The sequence below is a fragment of the Chionomys nivalis genome, chromosome 17 (assembly GCF_950005125.1).
Source record: "Chionomys nivalis chromosome 17, mChiNiv1.1, whole genome shotgun sequence".
Taxonomy (NCBI): Eukaryota; Metazoa; Chordata; class Mammalia; order Rodentia; family Cricetidae; genus Chionomys; species Chionomys nivalis.
The window spans coordinates 16,743,710-16,760,572 of NC_080102.1; the positions used below are offsets into that span (position 1 = coordinate 16,743,710).

Consider the following 16,863-nt stretch of genomic DNA (forward strand, 5'->3'; position numbering starts at 1 on the left):
GAGATTCAGGTTCCTATGATTGTGTGGTGTATGAGAATTCAACAAGTTTCAGGAAGCAGGGATGCTACTAGGACATGGGGGCACTCTTTGAGGAGTGCTGGAGTAAGGTATCACTTCTCAAATACCCAAGAGTGCTTTAAAAGATGGGGTACACAGAAGCACACGGTGGGGTTTTCCAAATGGTTTCTAAATGTAGTACAATTTCTAGTGCAGAATGCACAAGATAACCAGTGCCTTTTATGTCATTTTTTTAAAAAAAATAGTAAGTTACCACGTTGCACAGGCATGCCACAAACTGATAACCTTCACAAATGCTGGAATTAGAAGCATGTGCCACCGTGCCTGACTTGATCAGTGTTCGTGAGTGATTATCTTGAAACTAATTTGTGTCCTCAAATGCTTCCTGTCATTGCTGATGACCTGTGGGGAGTGTTCCTGAAAGTTGGGTGCCTATGATATCTGGCAAGAAGGACAGGTTGTGAACATGAGGGTTGGAAAAGCCTTAAACCACTCAAGGGCTTAGGGTAATCACGTACTTAATGGAGCAGCCGTGAAGTTCAAACTCCATGGAATGATTTTAGGAAAGAGTGAGGATATCCAAAAGGATTTGCTCTGTTTGTTTGTTTGTTTGTTTTTTTTGAGGGGAAAAGGGGATGTGTTTGTTTGTTTCTTATATTCTACTTAGCGTGTAGACACTGTCTCCCTCAAAATGTCAATACTGATGACATACTAGCCAAAGAAGAATAACAAAGAATCATGTAAACTGAGCCAGCACAACGGTAGCAGAGAGGTGAGGGAAGTGATGAATGATACAGCCCAGCTGATGCTTGGATGCTGTTTCCAGAGACTCGGAGACTGAGGGGAATGATTCTGTTCTCATTGGAGCCTGGTTTACCACGGTCATGTGTTTAGTTTATCCCATGGCGATGGAGAACATTTTTGGTTAACCGATTCCACCTAGGGAAGGCCACAGACACTGTTCAGTGTCTGTTGAAAACAAATTCCATCACAGCTAGGTCACAATAACTAATCACGTAGCTTTAAAGCTCATACGTGCAGGAAGCATGAATAAAACCATACTTTGAGCTTAATTACATGTGCTGAAAGTGTGAGACATGAAAATGGGCAAGAGGGAGGACTCAGGATGGGAAGCCATTGCTATCTTGGTGACCCTGTCCTTTGTTGTCCCTTGCTGGTCACCAGATTTACAGCATCCTGGGAAGTAGCTCTTTGCCAATTTGACCATGGAGCTCGAAAGGTGGCACAACTGAGGAGCTGTCTGTGACGATGGACTCCTCCCAGCCTGTCCCTGCCCTTTCATTCATGCCAGAGATAGAGCTCTGCTGAAGTTCTTCTGGAACTTTCCTTCTGCTCTACCTGACCCCCCTCCCCACTCAGATGCCTTTCATTCCTATTGTTTCCCACAGACCGAGTCCCCAGTTTTGAACTCAGTCCAGTACTAAACATTAGTCTTTAATAAAGCACTCAGATTCGGTTTCTATTCTTCATAACCAATAACCCAACTAGTTTATACCCCCAAATTTCCTTTCTTCTTCAAGTCATCTAAGGGGTCATAGGTAGGAGGATGGGAAGTGATCCTCCAAGTTACCTGCTTCTCCTTAATAAAGATGAGACGGGACATACAAGAAAAGCCTCTAGTTATATCTTAGGAGGGCGAGCAGTACCTAATTGAAAAGAATTTAACTCTCAGTTTTAAGCATCATCAAAGACCAGTAATAGAAATAGCTGTGAGGCCAGAGCAGAAGCAGATTCATCTTTCCGGCATTTGTCTGTCAGTGGGACATTGGTAGCTCACAGGCAGCCGTACTCACCAGTGGTGATTTCTGTAACAAGCTCGGCTGAATTGTGGCACCCCTGCACTATGCTCCTCGTCCAGTGGGAGAGGTCCCTGCCGATCTCCGCCCTGAAGAGATGTGTCTCAATTCCTTGCTTGGTGCCAGTTCGTGTTGCAAAAGACAGATCCATGGCAGCCTGGGGTGAGCCTTTCCCTGGACCTGAATGGATGAGCCTAGAGAGGAAGGTGTCAGGGAGAGAGGGAGAGAAGAAGAGAGATTAGTATTAAAATGCACTTTTTAGAAAAATCCACCCAGCACATCACCTAGGAAAAGCCCCCAACTGACGCACTGCTCTCGTTGTGATCTCAAGTCAAAAATGTGACTTCCTCCCATCTTCTCTTCTTCAGTGGCAGAGTGGAGATGATAATGATAAATCACCTAAGAACTGTGCATTTGGCAAACTGTGCAGAAGATTCAAATAATATAATATGACTTATGCACATTTCACTATGCTTAGTAAATAAATAGATAAATGGGTTGGAATAAAAATGATTGGAATTCTGTTTAAAATTCTCTCCAGCCCAATTCCAACCCCACGTTCCTGCTTGGTCACAAGAGAGGAAAATGAATCTATCATACTAAATGGGCATGAGACTCAGTTTGTCCCATTTCATCGCTGAAAGGATACAGCTGTACTGAACACACCTCTGGGTATGCACGCTGTTCTGCAGACAGGCCCTAAAGACAAGCAAGCAAATGGGGACCCCACTGAAAAAACAGCAGTCTGTTTATCTGTTCAAACTGGAGAAAGAACTAGAGATGTCAGACTTCTGAGGAACAGGCAGAGGATTGCCCTTTAGTGGGTATTTATGGGCAGCTTCAGAAGTGTTGTTTTTCAACCACACGAGATTTTCACGCTGAGTTGAGAGCCTCCCCTCGGCATAAGATGCAACCTCTATAGTAAATAATTGCCCGGAAGGCCAGACTTAAAACATAACGGATCAAAGTGTGCCGAGCACCACCACTGGCTCCTACTTCGCACGGGTCCCCTGAAAACACGATCTCTCCCGCTTGACATTTCAGCCTCCTCTTCAGAGTACCTCTCACGTCAGTTATGCGCAGGGCAGAGCAGTGAGTGTAATTTCATTTCTCTCCAGGGTATTTGGATTTTTGCCCTTATCTCTTAATATGAAAAGCAACGCTTTGCTATTTGCTAGAAAAATGCCAGGTGCCTAGCCACCTATTGGGTGAGAGTTACTTTCTTAGACATAGAATGTGTTGCCTTGAGGGTTAAAATATGTGTAATGAAAGGTGAAGAGTTTCTTTTCTCCACCATGCATAAGTAGTAGAGAATAAAAGCATCAGTGGAGGAAAGTGGATTATATCCAGTGGAATCCCCAGTAAGAAGTCTGTGTAACTCGGAGGCACTTTTATTCATTTATAAAGCTAGGGATTGGCGGGAGGAAGGGTTTGCCCAGCCACTTTGAGGAAAGAGGTTATTGGGAAGTCTGATGACCGCATTCCAGTTAAGGAAGGAATCTCACTGAAGATACTAAGTAGCCCGTAACTTGCCTAAGGGGAAATGGCTGTGCGTGTGGGTGGATGAGGAGAATTAACATATACAGGCTGAGTCCAGTTTGTTCTGGCAGGAGGAGGCCATTTTGGAGTGAGAAGTGAGCAAAAGTGGCTATGCTGTGACTGTGCACTCAAACTCAAGAAGGGACATTAAAGAAAAGAGCAAACATTGTTCTAAATTCAGGTACCGGTCTTGAATAGATTGTGGTAAAAATTCATCAGAAAAAATACCTTTTAATACATAGGTAGATATAGCCATCTATAAGAAGCAAGAAAATACATTATGTTTTAGTAGCTCAAGATGGTGTGTTTGCGTGTGTGTGTGTGTGTGTGTGTGTGTGTTCAGGTGTGTCTGCAGGTCAGGGGACAACCTCAGCGATGTTTTGAGGCAGGGTCTCTCACTTCCTGGGAACTCACTACGCAAGCTAGAATGGCTGGGTAACAATCCCAGGACTCCTCTATGTCCACCCTGTTCAAGCTCCGGAATTACATGTTTGTGTCACCGCACCTGACTTGTCAAGGTGTTTTCTTATCCAAAGTTGTTTAAGTTTCAGTTGCTTTAAGACATAGATTCGTCTATTCTCTCTTAAAATCTTAATATCCGGATTCGTTGAGCACAAATGCCAGGCTGCCAGTTGAACTGAACGGGGGCATTGGCTTGGGAGTCATAAGATCCTGTAATCAAACCCCAATGATTTATATTTTACATATTTTAAGATTTTTAAAGAATCATTACATCATAAGGTAGTGTTTTGAAAATTAAATAACACAATTAATAGATTGTTACTTGTTCAGAAACCAGCATGTGGCTCATACTCAACCAATATTTTTATTCCTTACACTTAGAAGTTTAATTCCTGCCTCATAGGACTAGGGTTAGATACAATAAAAATTTTAGAAGCATTTAGTTCAGAGTCTTGTTGGGCTAAGTAAAGGGCTTCCCAACAGGTTCTTTATTTTGTAGACCATTCTTAGTAAATAGCTAGATTGGGGGAACTGAATGTCAAGTAGAAATGAGAGTGGACATTAAGTCATCATTTGAGCACTGAAAAGGTGGGGCTAATACCTTCCCACCTGAGGTTTTTCTTCCCATCCTGCCAGCAGCAGCATTTTTGTACTCCTCCCCAGATTCTTCCCAAAGATCCCTTTTCCTGTTTTGCAGTCTCAGGGGAATTCAGAAATAGCTACTATTTATCTTTCAATTATTTTACATTTTAGGTTATTTGTGTATCCTTAAAAATATAACCATCTGTCTCTTATCTGTAACAGGAATTAAACTCTAGCAACCCAGGAAATGCTTTATCCTAAAAAGGTAACTCTTCTACCCAGCAAGGAAAATACACTGGCACCCTGAGACAGGTTTTCAGTTGTCATTTAAGCTTCCTCTGAAACTGAGCAATCCAAGGATGATTTTGTTCCTCGTTTATAAAATGAAGATCTGGTCCCAGGGTTGGAAGCAAAACCACAACCTCCGGCAGTGTTTTACATTTTTATTAGTTAGGAACATAAATAGATAATCAAACAGCAACAGAAGCTGCACAGGACGATAGAACACTGTGGGGAGAAGCAACAGATTGAAGCCCTAGGTAGAAGAGGCAGAGTGGAGAGAGTCAGTGACTCGGCTTTAACCTCCAGCTCGGCTGCTCACTGGCAGGCTACTTTCTTAAACTCTCCTCAGCTCAGTTCCCTCAACTCCAGAGGAAGGATAAGAATCTTCCCACCTCACCTCAATAGTAAATAAGGTGTCATGTTCATGCTGCATGTAGCCTTGGTCAGCACGGAATATATTCGAGTAGCCATCTGCGCTGGCTAGTTTTGTATCGGAGAGGAGGAAATCTCAAGAGGATGCTTCCGTAAGATCCAACTGTAAGGTATTTTCTTAGTTAGTGATTGATGAGTGAAGGCCCCATCCATTCTGGGTGATGCCATCCCTGGGCTGCTGGTCCTGGATTCTATAAGAAAGCAGACTGAGCAAGCCAGGGGAAGCAAGCCAGGAAGCATCCCTTCAGAGCTCTGCATCATCTCCTTTCTTCCTGACTTCTTAACATGATGCACAGTGATGTGGAAGTGCATGGTAAATAAACCCTTTCCTCCTCAAATTTCTTCAGTCATAGTGTTTCAGCACAGTAACAGTAATCCTAACCGGAACACCATCATTATCATTACAACGTAAGTTAGAGCAGGGGAGGAGTATTTGTGTGGTTACTCCCTGCTGTATCCTGAGCACCTAGCACAATTCCTGGGCAAGAGAAGACCTCAGGAAATATTACTACGCGACTGAAAGAAGAGCCAGGTGACCAAGAGGACACCCACATAATGAGTTGTGGCTAACAACATCTGTACACGACCTCCCCTATCCTCATTTCCTTAACACTCAAGCCAGAAATGGCAAATGGCCATCTACGAACTTGGCGTTGTAGTGAGTCTAGAGGGAATGAGGATGAATTAGTTCCTGAGGATGCCTGATAGCTACCTCTATCTTTAGCCATTGATGTTTTTTAGTAGTGACTTGCTGGCTTAGAGAATTAAAGTCACCGCTTTGGATGGCAAAGTAGAAGTTCATTTTTTTTTCCCAAAAAGGTGAGACGCATTAATCCACTTATTGACATGGATTACATACATACATACATGTGCGCACACACACACACACATAATGGGTTCCTAGGTGAAACATTAAAAATACCCTCAAATTACGTCACAAAGCCTGGGACTAGTGCAATCAATCAATCATCCATCAGTAAAATGATTGCTGTGTAAGCAAGAGTATCTGAGATGGCGTTCCCAGGACCCCTGTAAAAGTCAAGTGTTGCTTGGCATGTCTATAGTCCCACGACTGGAGAGGAAGAGACAGGAGAATCCCTGGGCCTTGGTGGCTAGTCACCGTAGGAATGCTCCTGAGAGCTAGGCTCAGTCAGAGGTCCTGACTCACAAAATAAAGTGCATGCAATCAAGGAGACACTGGATGTCCACCTTCATCTTTCACAAATAGATACTCACATATTCGTGTGCACCTGTATGCACACACGTGCATACACCCCCCCACACACATACACACTACTTCTCATGCCCAAAGTGTAGCTTACATGAAGCTTAGACTAGATGCATGGTGCGACCACTTTCAGGCCCAACCTTTTATTCCAGATTAGGGGAGCTTGCTTTAGAATACTGTTCTTGTAGGAGATCATGACAAGTGTGTCTCCCTCAGCCAATGAGAGACATACTAGGCTACATATTTATTTCAGAGTCCTCAGACATGGCTCCTAGCCTGACTTCTTTTTGAGAAAAACAAATAAACAAGCAATCAAAAAAAAAAAAAACCTGTCTCATAAGGGATACTTATATACTAATTTAATTCCAGATAGGTGTTAGAGAATGTTGCATAAAATGTTCCATGTACAAACATTATTATTAATATCCTTAATTAAGGCAACAACAGTTGCAGCACACAGATTCAGCCAAATTAGGGAAATTACATATTAGGTAACTGGGTTGCTAAGCAATATTACATACTCATTTTACTTAATTGCTGTAATTAGCATCTCCCAACAGATGCTACCATGCAAACCAAGGAGAGAGGGGGAAGGGGAAGTGAGAAGGGGAAGGGAAGAGGGTGAAAGGAAGATAGAGGAAGGAGGGGGAAAGAAGGAGGAGAAAAGGAAGAAAAAGCCACTGGTTAGATCTTTTAAAATTTCTGTTGACTCTAAGAACTTTCATCCATTGGTCACCCCAGTGGGGCCTATCAGTCCATAGACATGTCAGAAACAGAGCAAGGACACAATCATTGACAAGGGTCAAATTGGGGGGGGGGGAGAGGGGTGACCCTGGTCATCCCCACCTCCAGGAAGAGATGATTCATTGTTACATCTTCATTATCTAAATTTCATTCATCAGAATATGGTGGGGACAGTCACTCATGACTCTCTTCCAGAGAGTTTGCAGTACTAAGAGATTGTGACTAGCCACAGAGATGCACCTAACACAGGAGCATGAATGGGGTGGCAGTTCAGAGCCCACTGGTGACAATTTCCCAGTATTAGCTGAGTGGAGATGAGAGGGTGCCCTCCACACGTTTTCTCAATTGCCCATGACCTTTCACAGCCTGCTCTCAGAGGCAGTATGAAGAGCGAGAAGGTGAGGCTCACAAATGAAAGCTTGCACCAATGCCTTTGTTTCTACAGCACTTCCTTGAACATGGTATTTCCGAATTCACCTACATGAGTCTATGTGTGGCCAACTAGATGCCTAGGATCTCATATTTACAGTTCAGAAATTGTTCTAGAAGCCAGTTCTATAAGCCTACAAGGGTCCATACTCTTTCTACATACTTGAAGGAGGCGGGGGCAAATTCCACCAAATAGAGAACACAAAACTAAAATGCAAAAGTAAAGTGACTTCAGGTAATCCGCGGGTTTCTTTTATTCATAATATGCTCCTTGCCACAGCTAAACAAGACTTGTGACCTAATGGATCGTCTCATTTCAAAATAGGTCAAAGCTTTAGGAGGCTGTCCTCTAAAGTGAACTATCGTTTGATCATCTAACACTGTTAGAACTGCGCTTTTTAAGACATTCCACATAATTTCTGTTCATCTCTTCATATTGTCTTGTACCATCTATGTTTCAATGAGTTCAACATGTGCCCCAGTGCACAGAACCCACATACCAAAGAGTTCTTTGAGAACATCTCCATGTAAGTCAATGCCAATCAAACTGAAATCTGCTCTCTTAGAACTGAACCCTGTATGATCACCTGACCAACCAGTTTTTACAATGTCTGGCTTTCTCTCTCCCCCAATTTCTTTTTTCAAAAATTCTGCTACTGCAATCTCTTCCTACAGTTTTGGTTTCTCCATGCATGACTCCAGAGGAAGTCCCCCATTGGCCACCTACTTGCAGTATTGTGGCATGTGGCATTCAGAGCTAGCCTTATGATATGTAGAAGATATGAATCTTCTACTTTTTCCCGTACTTCCTGCCCTCTACAGACCAGCCAACAACTATTCTTAATCCTGGTCTTCATATCTTAATGATATGAAGACACCAGGTATCTCCAACACAGGATAATGTTTTCTTTAGGATGATGTGGGTCAAGCTACTTACAGCCATTCACACTTTCATTTGAGAGATATTTTCAGGTCCTCACAATTGCTAGGGTTGTTTACTGAGCACTCATTGGCATGTCTCATTCTTATGCTTTATATTTACATATATAATCTCAACTAGTCTTAGCAAGAAGTGTGGGGAGCAGAAGATACCACTGTTTTATAACACAGATGAAGAAACTTGGATGTTGAGGTACGATGATATTTCCCCAAGAACATGTAAGCGAGGCCTCCAGACTCATGCAACTCCTTTTGTCTAATGCCGAAGCCAGCCACCACTTTCAAGGCTGGGTTCATGGGTTGGAGACTAAACTTAGCTAAATAGTGAGTTTCCAGTCTGTCCTGAAGAGCTCATAGTTTAGTAGACAGGAGGGCAGGAACCAGACACTGCAGAGATTGCCAGCTCCAGATGGAGTGGCAGTGGGAGAAAGCACACCTCACACCTGACAATTTGACCGGGTACAAGCTACAGCCTAGAGCCTTTAATCCTTCCATGCCACCCTAGGGCAGGCCCATGGAATATGCCGCATTCCCAAAGAGTGATCATGCCTTCCAGGCTGAGCATGAACACCATAGTCTGCTTCTAATTTACCATTTAACAAATGCAATTGTTCACATTCCCAGGGGCAAGAGTTTCTAAACTTTTGAAGGTTGGCCTGAGGCTACAACTACTTTTAGTACCGGAAACCAGGTTCACTCCTAAGGCAGCAACACCTACCCAGCATGCAAGGTAGCAATGTTCCGTGTTCCTGGCTCCCAGGTGGCAGGAAAACAGAAGTGTGAGCTCATCATTTCCTCCTCTGCCTGCCCTACACCCTTCTGTCAGGCCCACAGGTCAGCAAGCAGGGCTCATAGCGGCGTCACTCTCTTTGCAAGCTTTGTGTTTCCGAACTTCCATCAGCCACTGGGACTGGGTGAGCAAAATGTCTTCATTAAATCTTCCCTAGAATGCCAGAAAAACTGTGACCTTAATCCTCACTCTCTGTAGGCTCATGTGATTTACCAATTACAACAACAACAATAATAAAAATCCTCCTAGTGCCTGTGGATTAGTGGACCTTTAAAAGATATTCAGCAATCTCAAACAAACTTTAGCTAAGCAAAATATACTTTCTCAGGGACTCATAAAAAGTAGAGAGGCGAGAATAACTAAAATTACAGCATGATCGCAAAAGTCCTGAGTATGTTGTTGTAAATCAGAGGCACCTTGTAAATTCCCCAAGCCCAGAGAAGCCACAGAAGCTTGTCAGTGGGAGAGATGGCTGATTGTAAACTCTGCATGGCGATAGACATCAAGAACATGCTGTGGACCCTTCTGATACCAGTACTCTTTTATTTATTTATTTATTTATTTATTTATTTATTTATTTATTTTGGTTTTTCGAGATAGGGTTTCTCTGTGGTTTTTGGAGCCTGGCCTGGAACTAGCTCTTGTAGACCAGGCTGGTCTCGAACTCACAGAGATCCGCCTGCCTCTGCCTCCCAAGTGCTGGGATTAAAGGCGTGCGCCACCACCGCCCGGCCTGATACCAGTACTCTTAAAAGCAATCAGTTTTCATATCTATTTGCCTCTCTCTCTCTCTCTCTCTCTCTCTCTCTCTCTCTCTCTCTCTCTGTCTCATCTATCTATCTATCTATCTATCTATCTATCTATCTATCTATCTATCATCTATCATCTATCTATCTATCCAACATCTGTCTCTAATTATCTATGCCTGGGCCTTTAAAAAACACCCAAGTCGGGCAGTGGTGGAGTACGCCTTTAATTCTAGCACTCAGGAGGCAGAGGCAGGAGGATCTCTGTGAGTTCAAAACCAGCCTGGCTGGGCTACAAGGCTTCAAAGCTACAGAGAAACCCTGTCTCAAAATACAAAAAACAAACAAAAACTCAACCAAATAAATCAGTAGTGAAGTAGGTGAAGAAGTCACTCAATTTAGAAGAAGCCACTTTCCTATTGGCTGTGGTGCCAGCTAGTAGACAGCACCTATGACAATCTGAACAAAACTCCCCAGCACCGCTAATGGGTTAAATAAGGCTGTTCAGGTCATTGCTCTGAGCAAAGTGGTGAATGCATGAATGCATGCATGAATGAATGAATGAATTGTGCACCATCTTTAATTCACACGCTGAAGTTTTCACTGCCTTAGTATGATCAACCACATTTTGGATTAGGATTTCTGAGGAGCTATTTCAGGTAAATATGGTCATAAAGAATAGGGCCCCAATCCTCTTATGGAGAGACCCTGAGGAACTGGCACCATCCCAGATGTGTACCAAGAAAGAGGCTGAGTGAGGACACTGAAAGAAGGCAGCTGTTCTAACCCAGGAAGAGAACGGTCACCAGAAATGACTGCACTGGCACCCTTCCCCCGCCTCCCTTCTGACTTCCAGCCTCTGGGATTCTCGGAGAATGAGTTCCTATTATTTATTTCTCCAGTTTAACTGCAGGTTGAAGACTCCTTATTCAAAACTCTAGACTCAGCTTTGTGAGCACTAACATGATGTCACAAATAGAAAATTCCACATTGTGATCATGAAACAGTTTCATGCACAAAACTATTATGTGGAGCTCTATCGCCTAAGGTTTCTGTCCCACCTAGTCCCGCAGTCATTCAGTTCCAAAGAAACACACAGAGGCCTACATTCATCATAAACTGGTTGGCCTATTAGCTCAGGCTTCTTTTTAACTCTTACATCCTACATTAATTCATAATTCTTGTCTGTATCAGTCATGTGGCTTGGTACCTTTTATCATCTTGCTTCCTCTGCATCTGGGTTTTGACTCCAAACTCAGCCTTTCCTCTTCCCAGAATTCTCTTGTTCTGGTTGCCCCACCTATACTTCCTGCCTGGCTACTGGCCAATCACCGATTTATTAAAGCAATACAACTGACAAATCTTTACAGGATACAAGACCATTGTCTCACAGCAGAGTTGCATTGAGGCTATGTGGATAATATGTACATATAACACAAGTGAATTTCCACTGAGGCTATGTGGGTAAGATGTACATATAACCTGTCTGTGTTAGGGCCACCTCCCCTAAATATCACATGATCAATATGCAAATGTTACAAAAATCTAAAATATATTTCTCATAACAAACCCTCAGCTTGTGTGTTGTATTGACTGACTACTATATTAACTATATTGCAACTTTCCTACTGTGGTAGACATTATTAACCACCTCTTTTTTTGTCAGACAAGGAAGTGAGATCAGAGAGAAGTAACGAGCTCATAATCACACAGACCTTAAGCAGGGCTTTACTATGACACCCTGAGTCTAAGCCCAGGTCTGTCAAACCACTTACCTCTTTGCCAGCAAATATAACTGGTTCGTGAAAGTATTTTGAAAGACACTTTTCATTTTCATCATTCATTTAATTTCAGTTAGCATGCAAGATAATGGTCTCCTTTGAGCCCTTATGTGCGCATGCTCAAGAACTGCTCATAATCACCCACGCTGCTCCTCTATCCCAGTCTCTCCCCCACCCTGAATGCTCCTGTTTCCTTCCCAAAAGATCAAATCTAAACTCTGCATATGAGAAGATAAAGAAATATTTTTGAGATTTTGTATTTGCTTACTTTTTACTCCTTTGATAATTAGCTTTTAAAAGATGTCTTGGGTGGTGCTATGGTGACCGGCCACCTGCACAGCTTAGTAGCTCACAAGTTTGCAGTGCTTTTGAAAGGTAGCAATATACTTGTGGACACCAAGTAAAGAAAGGGTGAAAAATCGTGTTTGAGCACTTACTATGTGTCAATCCTACTCTAAGAGATTCTCATTGCTGTAATAATCACTGCAGTAAATCAGGTGGGTGTTGACAGTGCTTCTAGTATTACAGACAAATGAATGATGTAAGGCAAAAAGAGAAGGCATTTACTTAGAAGGACGAAGCTGGCATTTGGAGCCAATTGTAAACTTCTAGAATCTGTGGCCTAGAAGGAGCGTCGGTGTGATGAGAGGATACACAACAATTTGTCAAGCTCTGAGGAAGATTGTAAACACCAACAAAAACTGGCTTAATACCACCCGCAACTACATGCTCCCCTCTCACTGGGGCCCAAGGCACTGCTTTCTCTCCTTAGGAGATGAGATTGAGTGACAGGATGTGCAGGATTAAGTTGTCATGACAGTTCCTAATTAAGGATGCGTCGTGACCAGTTGTCACATGTTCCCGTTATCATGCCTACCCACAGGATGGATGGACTGTCTGTTCTCAAACTGTAAGCCAGAATAAACCATTCTTATCTAATATTTGGTCACAAGAAGAAAGAAAGCATCTAATGCAGGAGGTAAACGAAGATCTACTTGATGGATAAGAAGTTAGCGAAGCAGTCTGCATTTCCAAGCTGGGGTAGTGTCTACGAGGAAGGACCCCGTCTCCCCACCACTCACAGAAATGATTCTGCTGAGAACTTGAAAGCCTCAGCCCAGCTCCCCCACACCTGAGTCTCCCTTCACCTCTAAGAGTCTGTTTTGTGTGTAATCAGAGAACAGCTCCAGCTGGAGGGAACCCTGACTTCCATGGCTCATTTGGAAGCCCTGCATGGATTTGCATAGAGACACCATCTCCCGAGTCAACCGGGAGGGGAATGGCCTTTGTTTTCATCGTCTGGTTTATGAATGTCTTCACATGGAGTTTTCACAGAGACACTGAACAAGGTAAATGACCTACAGCCGCTGGTAGCCAAGGCGAAAGTCTATTAAAAAACCTATTTCTCCAAAGCACATTGCCCCATGGGCTTTAGAGAAAAGACAACCCACCGAGTGCATTTACCAAATGAGGGCTGGGAGAGACAGGAGGGTTGGTTAGCCTGGAGAAAGGCACTGTTCTGGAAGGAGAGAGGCTAAGATGGAAATTCTCGGCTCTTACATTTCCAGACTACTACTCAGAAGCACGGTGTGAGCTGCCTGCTGGCTGGAGGGGAGTGAAGTGGGAATTAATGGCTGAATCACCTTCGCATTCTGAACTTCCCAACTGCTAGATGGAGTTCAGAGTGATACCCATGGCCCTGGCTTTATCCCCACAAGTGGGCGGGCCTTGTATACACATAGAATGAATTTCATTTTGCACCTCAGTGATTAGCCTGTGTTAGCTGGGAGGATGTTGGCGAGCTGAGGAAGCACGTCCTGCCACTGGCTCTTTTTTAAGGTTAGTGGCAGATGCCAATATTTTAATATTGTGTTCTATTCTCACCAATTACATTTATATACGTGAAGGATTTTTCCATTTCCATTCTCACACCAGATAAAACTTTATGGCTTTAGATTTCTTTGTGTGGTTTGCTCACAATCCAGGCCTGGCATCTGTGTCACCTGTGAACGTGCACCACTTCTTTTCGGCATCCCTGCCCTGGAAGCTTCTCATACACCACATTCAGTTTCGGAGCCTCCACCTCTCTCTCTGAAGATGCTGACTTTAAGCAGCATCTATAATCTGTCTGTTGCCTTGGCAATGGCCCTGACCTTGGAGCTGCTGTGCCTGCTTATGCAGCTAGCATTGAGACCCCCCAAAGGTAATAGCTGTTCAATGGTAGCTTTAACTTCTAGAGAATTCTCCACACTTTTTCATAGTGACTGCCTCACCCTGCAAGCTCAGAAATAGTAAGCAAAGGCTCCTTATGCCTCACATTAAAAATAATATTTTTAAGATTTTCACACTTTTTAATAATAGCCATCTAAAAGACGTGAGGGAATGCGTATCTGTGGTTTGCATTTCTCCAAGGATTAGTGATGTTGAGCTGTTTTTAGACAAACATGTTGTTTATTTGTGTATCTTCTGAGAAATGTCTCTTTGGGTCTATAGCCCATTTTCTAATCAAGGTGTGTGTGTGTGTGTGTGTGTGTGTGTGATGTTGTTGAGATGCAGGGCCTCCTTGTATGTTCTGAATTCTGACTATCACCCTTTTGTCAGATATATAGTTTTCAAATCTTTCCCACATCCTCTAGGCTGCCTTTTGATTTTGTCGTTACCATTTGGAAGCGCTTTAGTTTCTTGTAATCCTGTTTATCTATTTTTGCTTTTTGTTGTTCGTGCTTTTTGTGTCATATCCAAAAACTATAGCTAAGCTCATGTCCAAAAGGTTTTCTTCTAGGGGTTTCTTGATTTTAGATTTTACTTTTAAATGTGCTCCTAATCTATTTTGAGTTGATTTTTCTAGGTGGTTTGAGATAAGGAACCAATTTCAATCTTTTGCATATGGATATCCAATTTTTCCCAGAAACATTTACTAAAGTGATCTTTCTTTCCCCATATGTCTTCTATGATTGATATCCTTGCCAAAGATCAAATGGGTGGATCTATTTCTCCATTGTCTTCCATAAGAATGCATACTATTGGGTCAGTATCATTTGCTTTTGGGTACCACTAGCTTAATTATGTACTTGAATTCAGCAAATATAAGGTCTCCACATGCTCCTCTATAAGGAAAATGTAATGTGATGTGTAGTGATATTTCATTTGTATCTTAATAAATAAAACTTGCCTGAAGCTCAGTGCAAAGCAGCCACCCTAGTCAGTCATATAGGTCAGGCAGTGTTGGCACACACCTTTAATTTCGGGGCCACACTAGTTAGCCACAGAGGCCAGGTGGTGTTGGTGCATGCCTCTAATCCAGCACTAGAGAAGAATATAAGGTGGGAGGAGTCAGGAACTTGTACTCTTTCAGTCTGAGGATTTCAAAGAGGTAAGAGCTCTCTAGTAGCCAGTTTGGCTGCTTTTGCTTTTCTGATTATCAGGTTGAACCCCAATGTCTGTCTCTGGGTTTTTATTATTCGTGCTACAGTGATGTGATGTGATATGCGTGTGTGTGTGTGTATACACATAACTAAATGTTATTCTTCTTTTAAAAAAAGAAAATCCAGCTAACTAGAATAAGTCAGAAAAGGGACAGATATTCCATGATTCAACTTATGTGTAGACTCTAAAATGTCAAATTCATAAAGTCTCATGATTATTACCAGGAACTAAGGAGAGGAAGAAACTGGTAGGTGTTGGCCAAAGAGCACAAAGTTTCCCTCATGCAAAATAAAGAAGGCAGGGGGATCTTTCGAGGTGGTAAATACGCACCATGGTACTGATTGGAATGATGGTTTTAAGAATGTGAGCATCCCTCTGCATTCCCCCAGTTGCATACCTTACATATACAGCTTCTTGTGTGTCAATCACAGCCTGGTAAGTCAGGCTAAGAAAAGCTGTAAAGCGTGTGGGTAGCTAGTGTACAGCAAAGATGCCGAGGAACAGGATGAGCTGGTGCTACTTCCACGGCAACATCACACACAGGAGGAACTTACTTGAGGGAAACTCTTGCGGGTTTTTTGCTGTGTTGTCAAATAAAGACTCTTGCTTGATGAGTACATTTGGACCCCCGGACTGGAAACACATACATCTAGTTTATTTACTAGGGGATAGGATGGGTAGCCAGGAAAAATTTCAATCTGGGATGTCACACAAATAATTTGGTGCCTTAATGACAGATGGTAGTCTACTGTCTCCACACTGCTTTGTTTAATAACAGTAACTTACCTGGCTAAATAGGTGCCAATATTCTTTTTTTTTTAATATTTATTTATTTTTATGTAAACAATATTCTGTGTGTATGCCTGCAGGCCAGAAGAGGGCACCAGACCCCATTACAGATGGTTGTGAGCCACCATGTGGTTGCTGGGAATTGAACTCAGGACCTTTGGAAGAGCAGGCAATGCTCTTAACCTCTGAGCCATCTCACCAGCCCGGTGCCAATATTCTTAAGGCACTTCCATCCCTGGCCATACCATTAGGCAACACTAGAATGTGTTGAAATGATTCTAATTGATTAAAGCACTATCAAACTCACAACACATCACCCAAACCCATGGTCAAGGCTACCTGGTAGCAAGAAGTGGATATGAATGCACCGGGTTGAACCAGGCTTCCTTCCTTCGCGGCATGCTGTCGTAGATTAAAAGATCTTTCTCGGTCAGAACAACGAGGGCTGGTTTCCACTGTTTCTCACTCTCTCCTGGCACCTGAAATAGAAAGCAGAGAACTGTGCAGCAGCTGGAGGACAAGGATGAGTGGGAGAAGAGACGTCAGCCGCCCTTCAATCAGAGAACCAAGCAAAACGTGTGTCTTTTGGTTCAGTCTTCAACAGTTGAGATGGAAGGAAATAACTATAGCATGATCCTAGCGATTCCTGTTCACCGAAAATATCTGGTCCAAGGGCCCTGGCATGTGCTATCTGTGCAGCCAAGGAGGCACACAGCTGTTGCACATCTGCCATCAGGTCTCACCTGTCAATCAGAGCTGAATCTTTATGTCACAGTGGGAAGCAAAGGCTTGGGGGGATCTGCACGCACATGCTCATCTTACGCTCTGGTACAGCACAGTGATTATGAAAGCTTTTGAA

General features: G+C 43.0%; 1 protein-coding gene across 1 annotated transcript in view; it reads right to left on the reverse strand.

The window, feature by feature from the left end:
• Positions 1 to 16,863, reverse strand: part of Sntb1 (syntrophin beta 1) — a 224,207-nt gene that overhangs the window by 6,058 nt on the left and 201,286 nt on the right. The window contains exons 4-5 of the mRNA XM_057792410.1: positions 16,344 to 16,483; positions 1,833 to 2,029 (exon numbers count right to left, since the gene is read on the reverse strand). Coding sequence (XP_057648393.1) covers positions 1,833 to 2,029; positions 16,344 to 16,483 — 337 coding nt within the window. The remainder of the gene's footprint in view (positions 1 to 1,832; positions 2,030 to 16,343; positions 16,484 to 16,863) is intronic.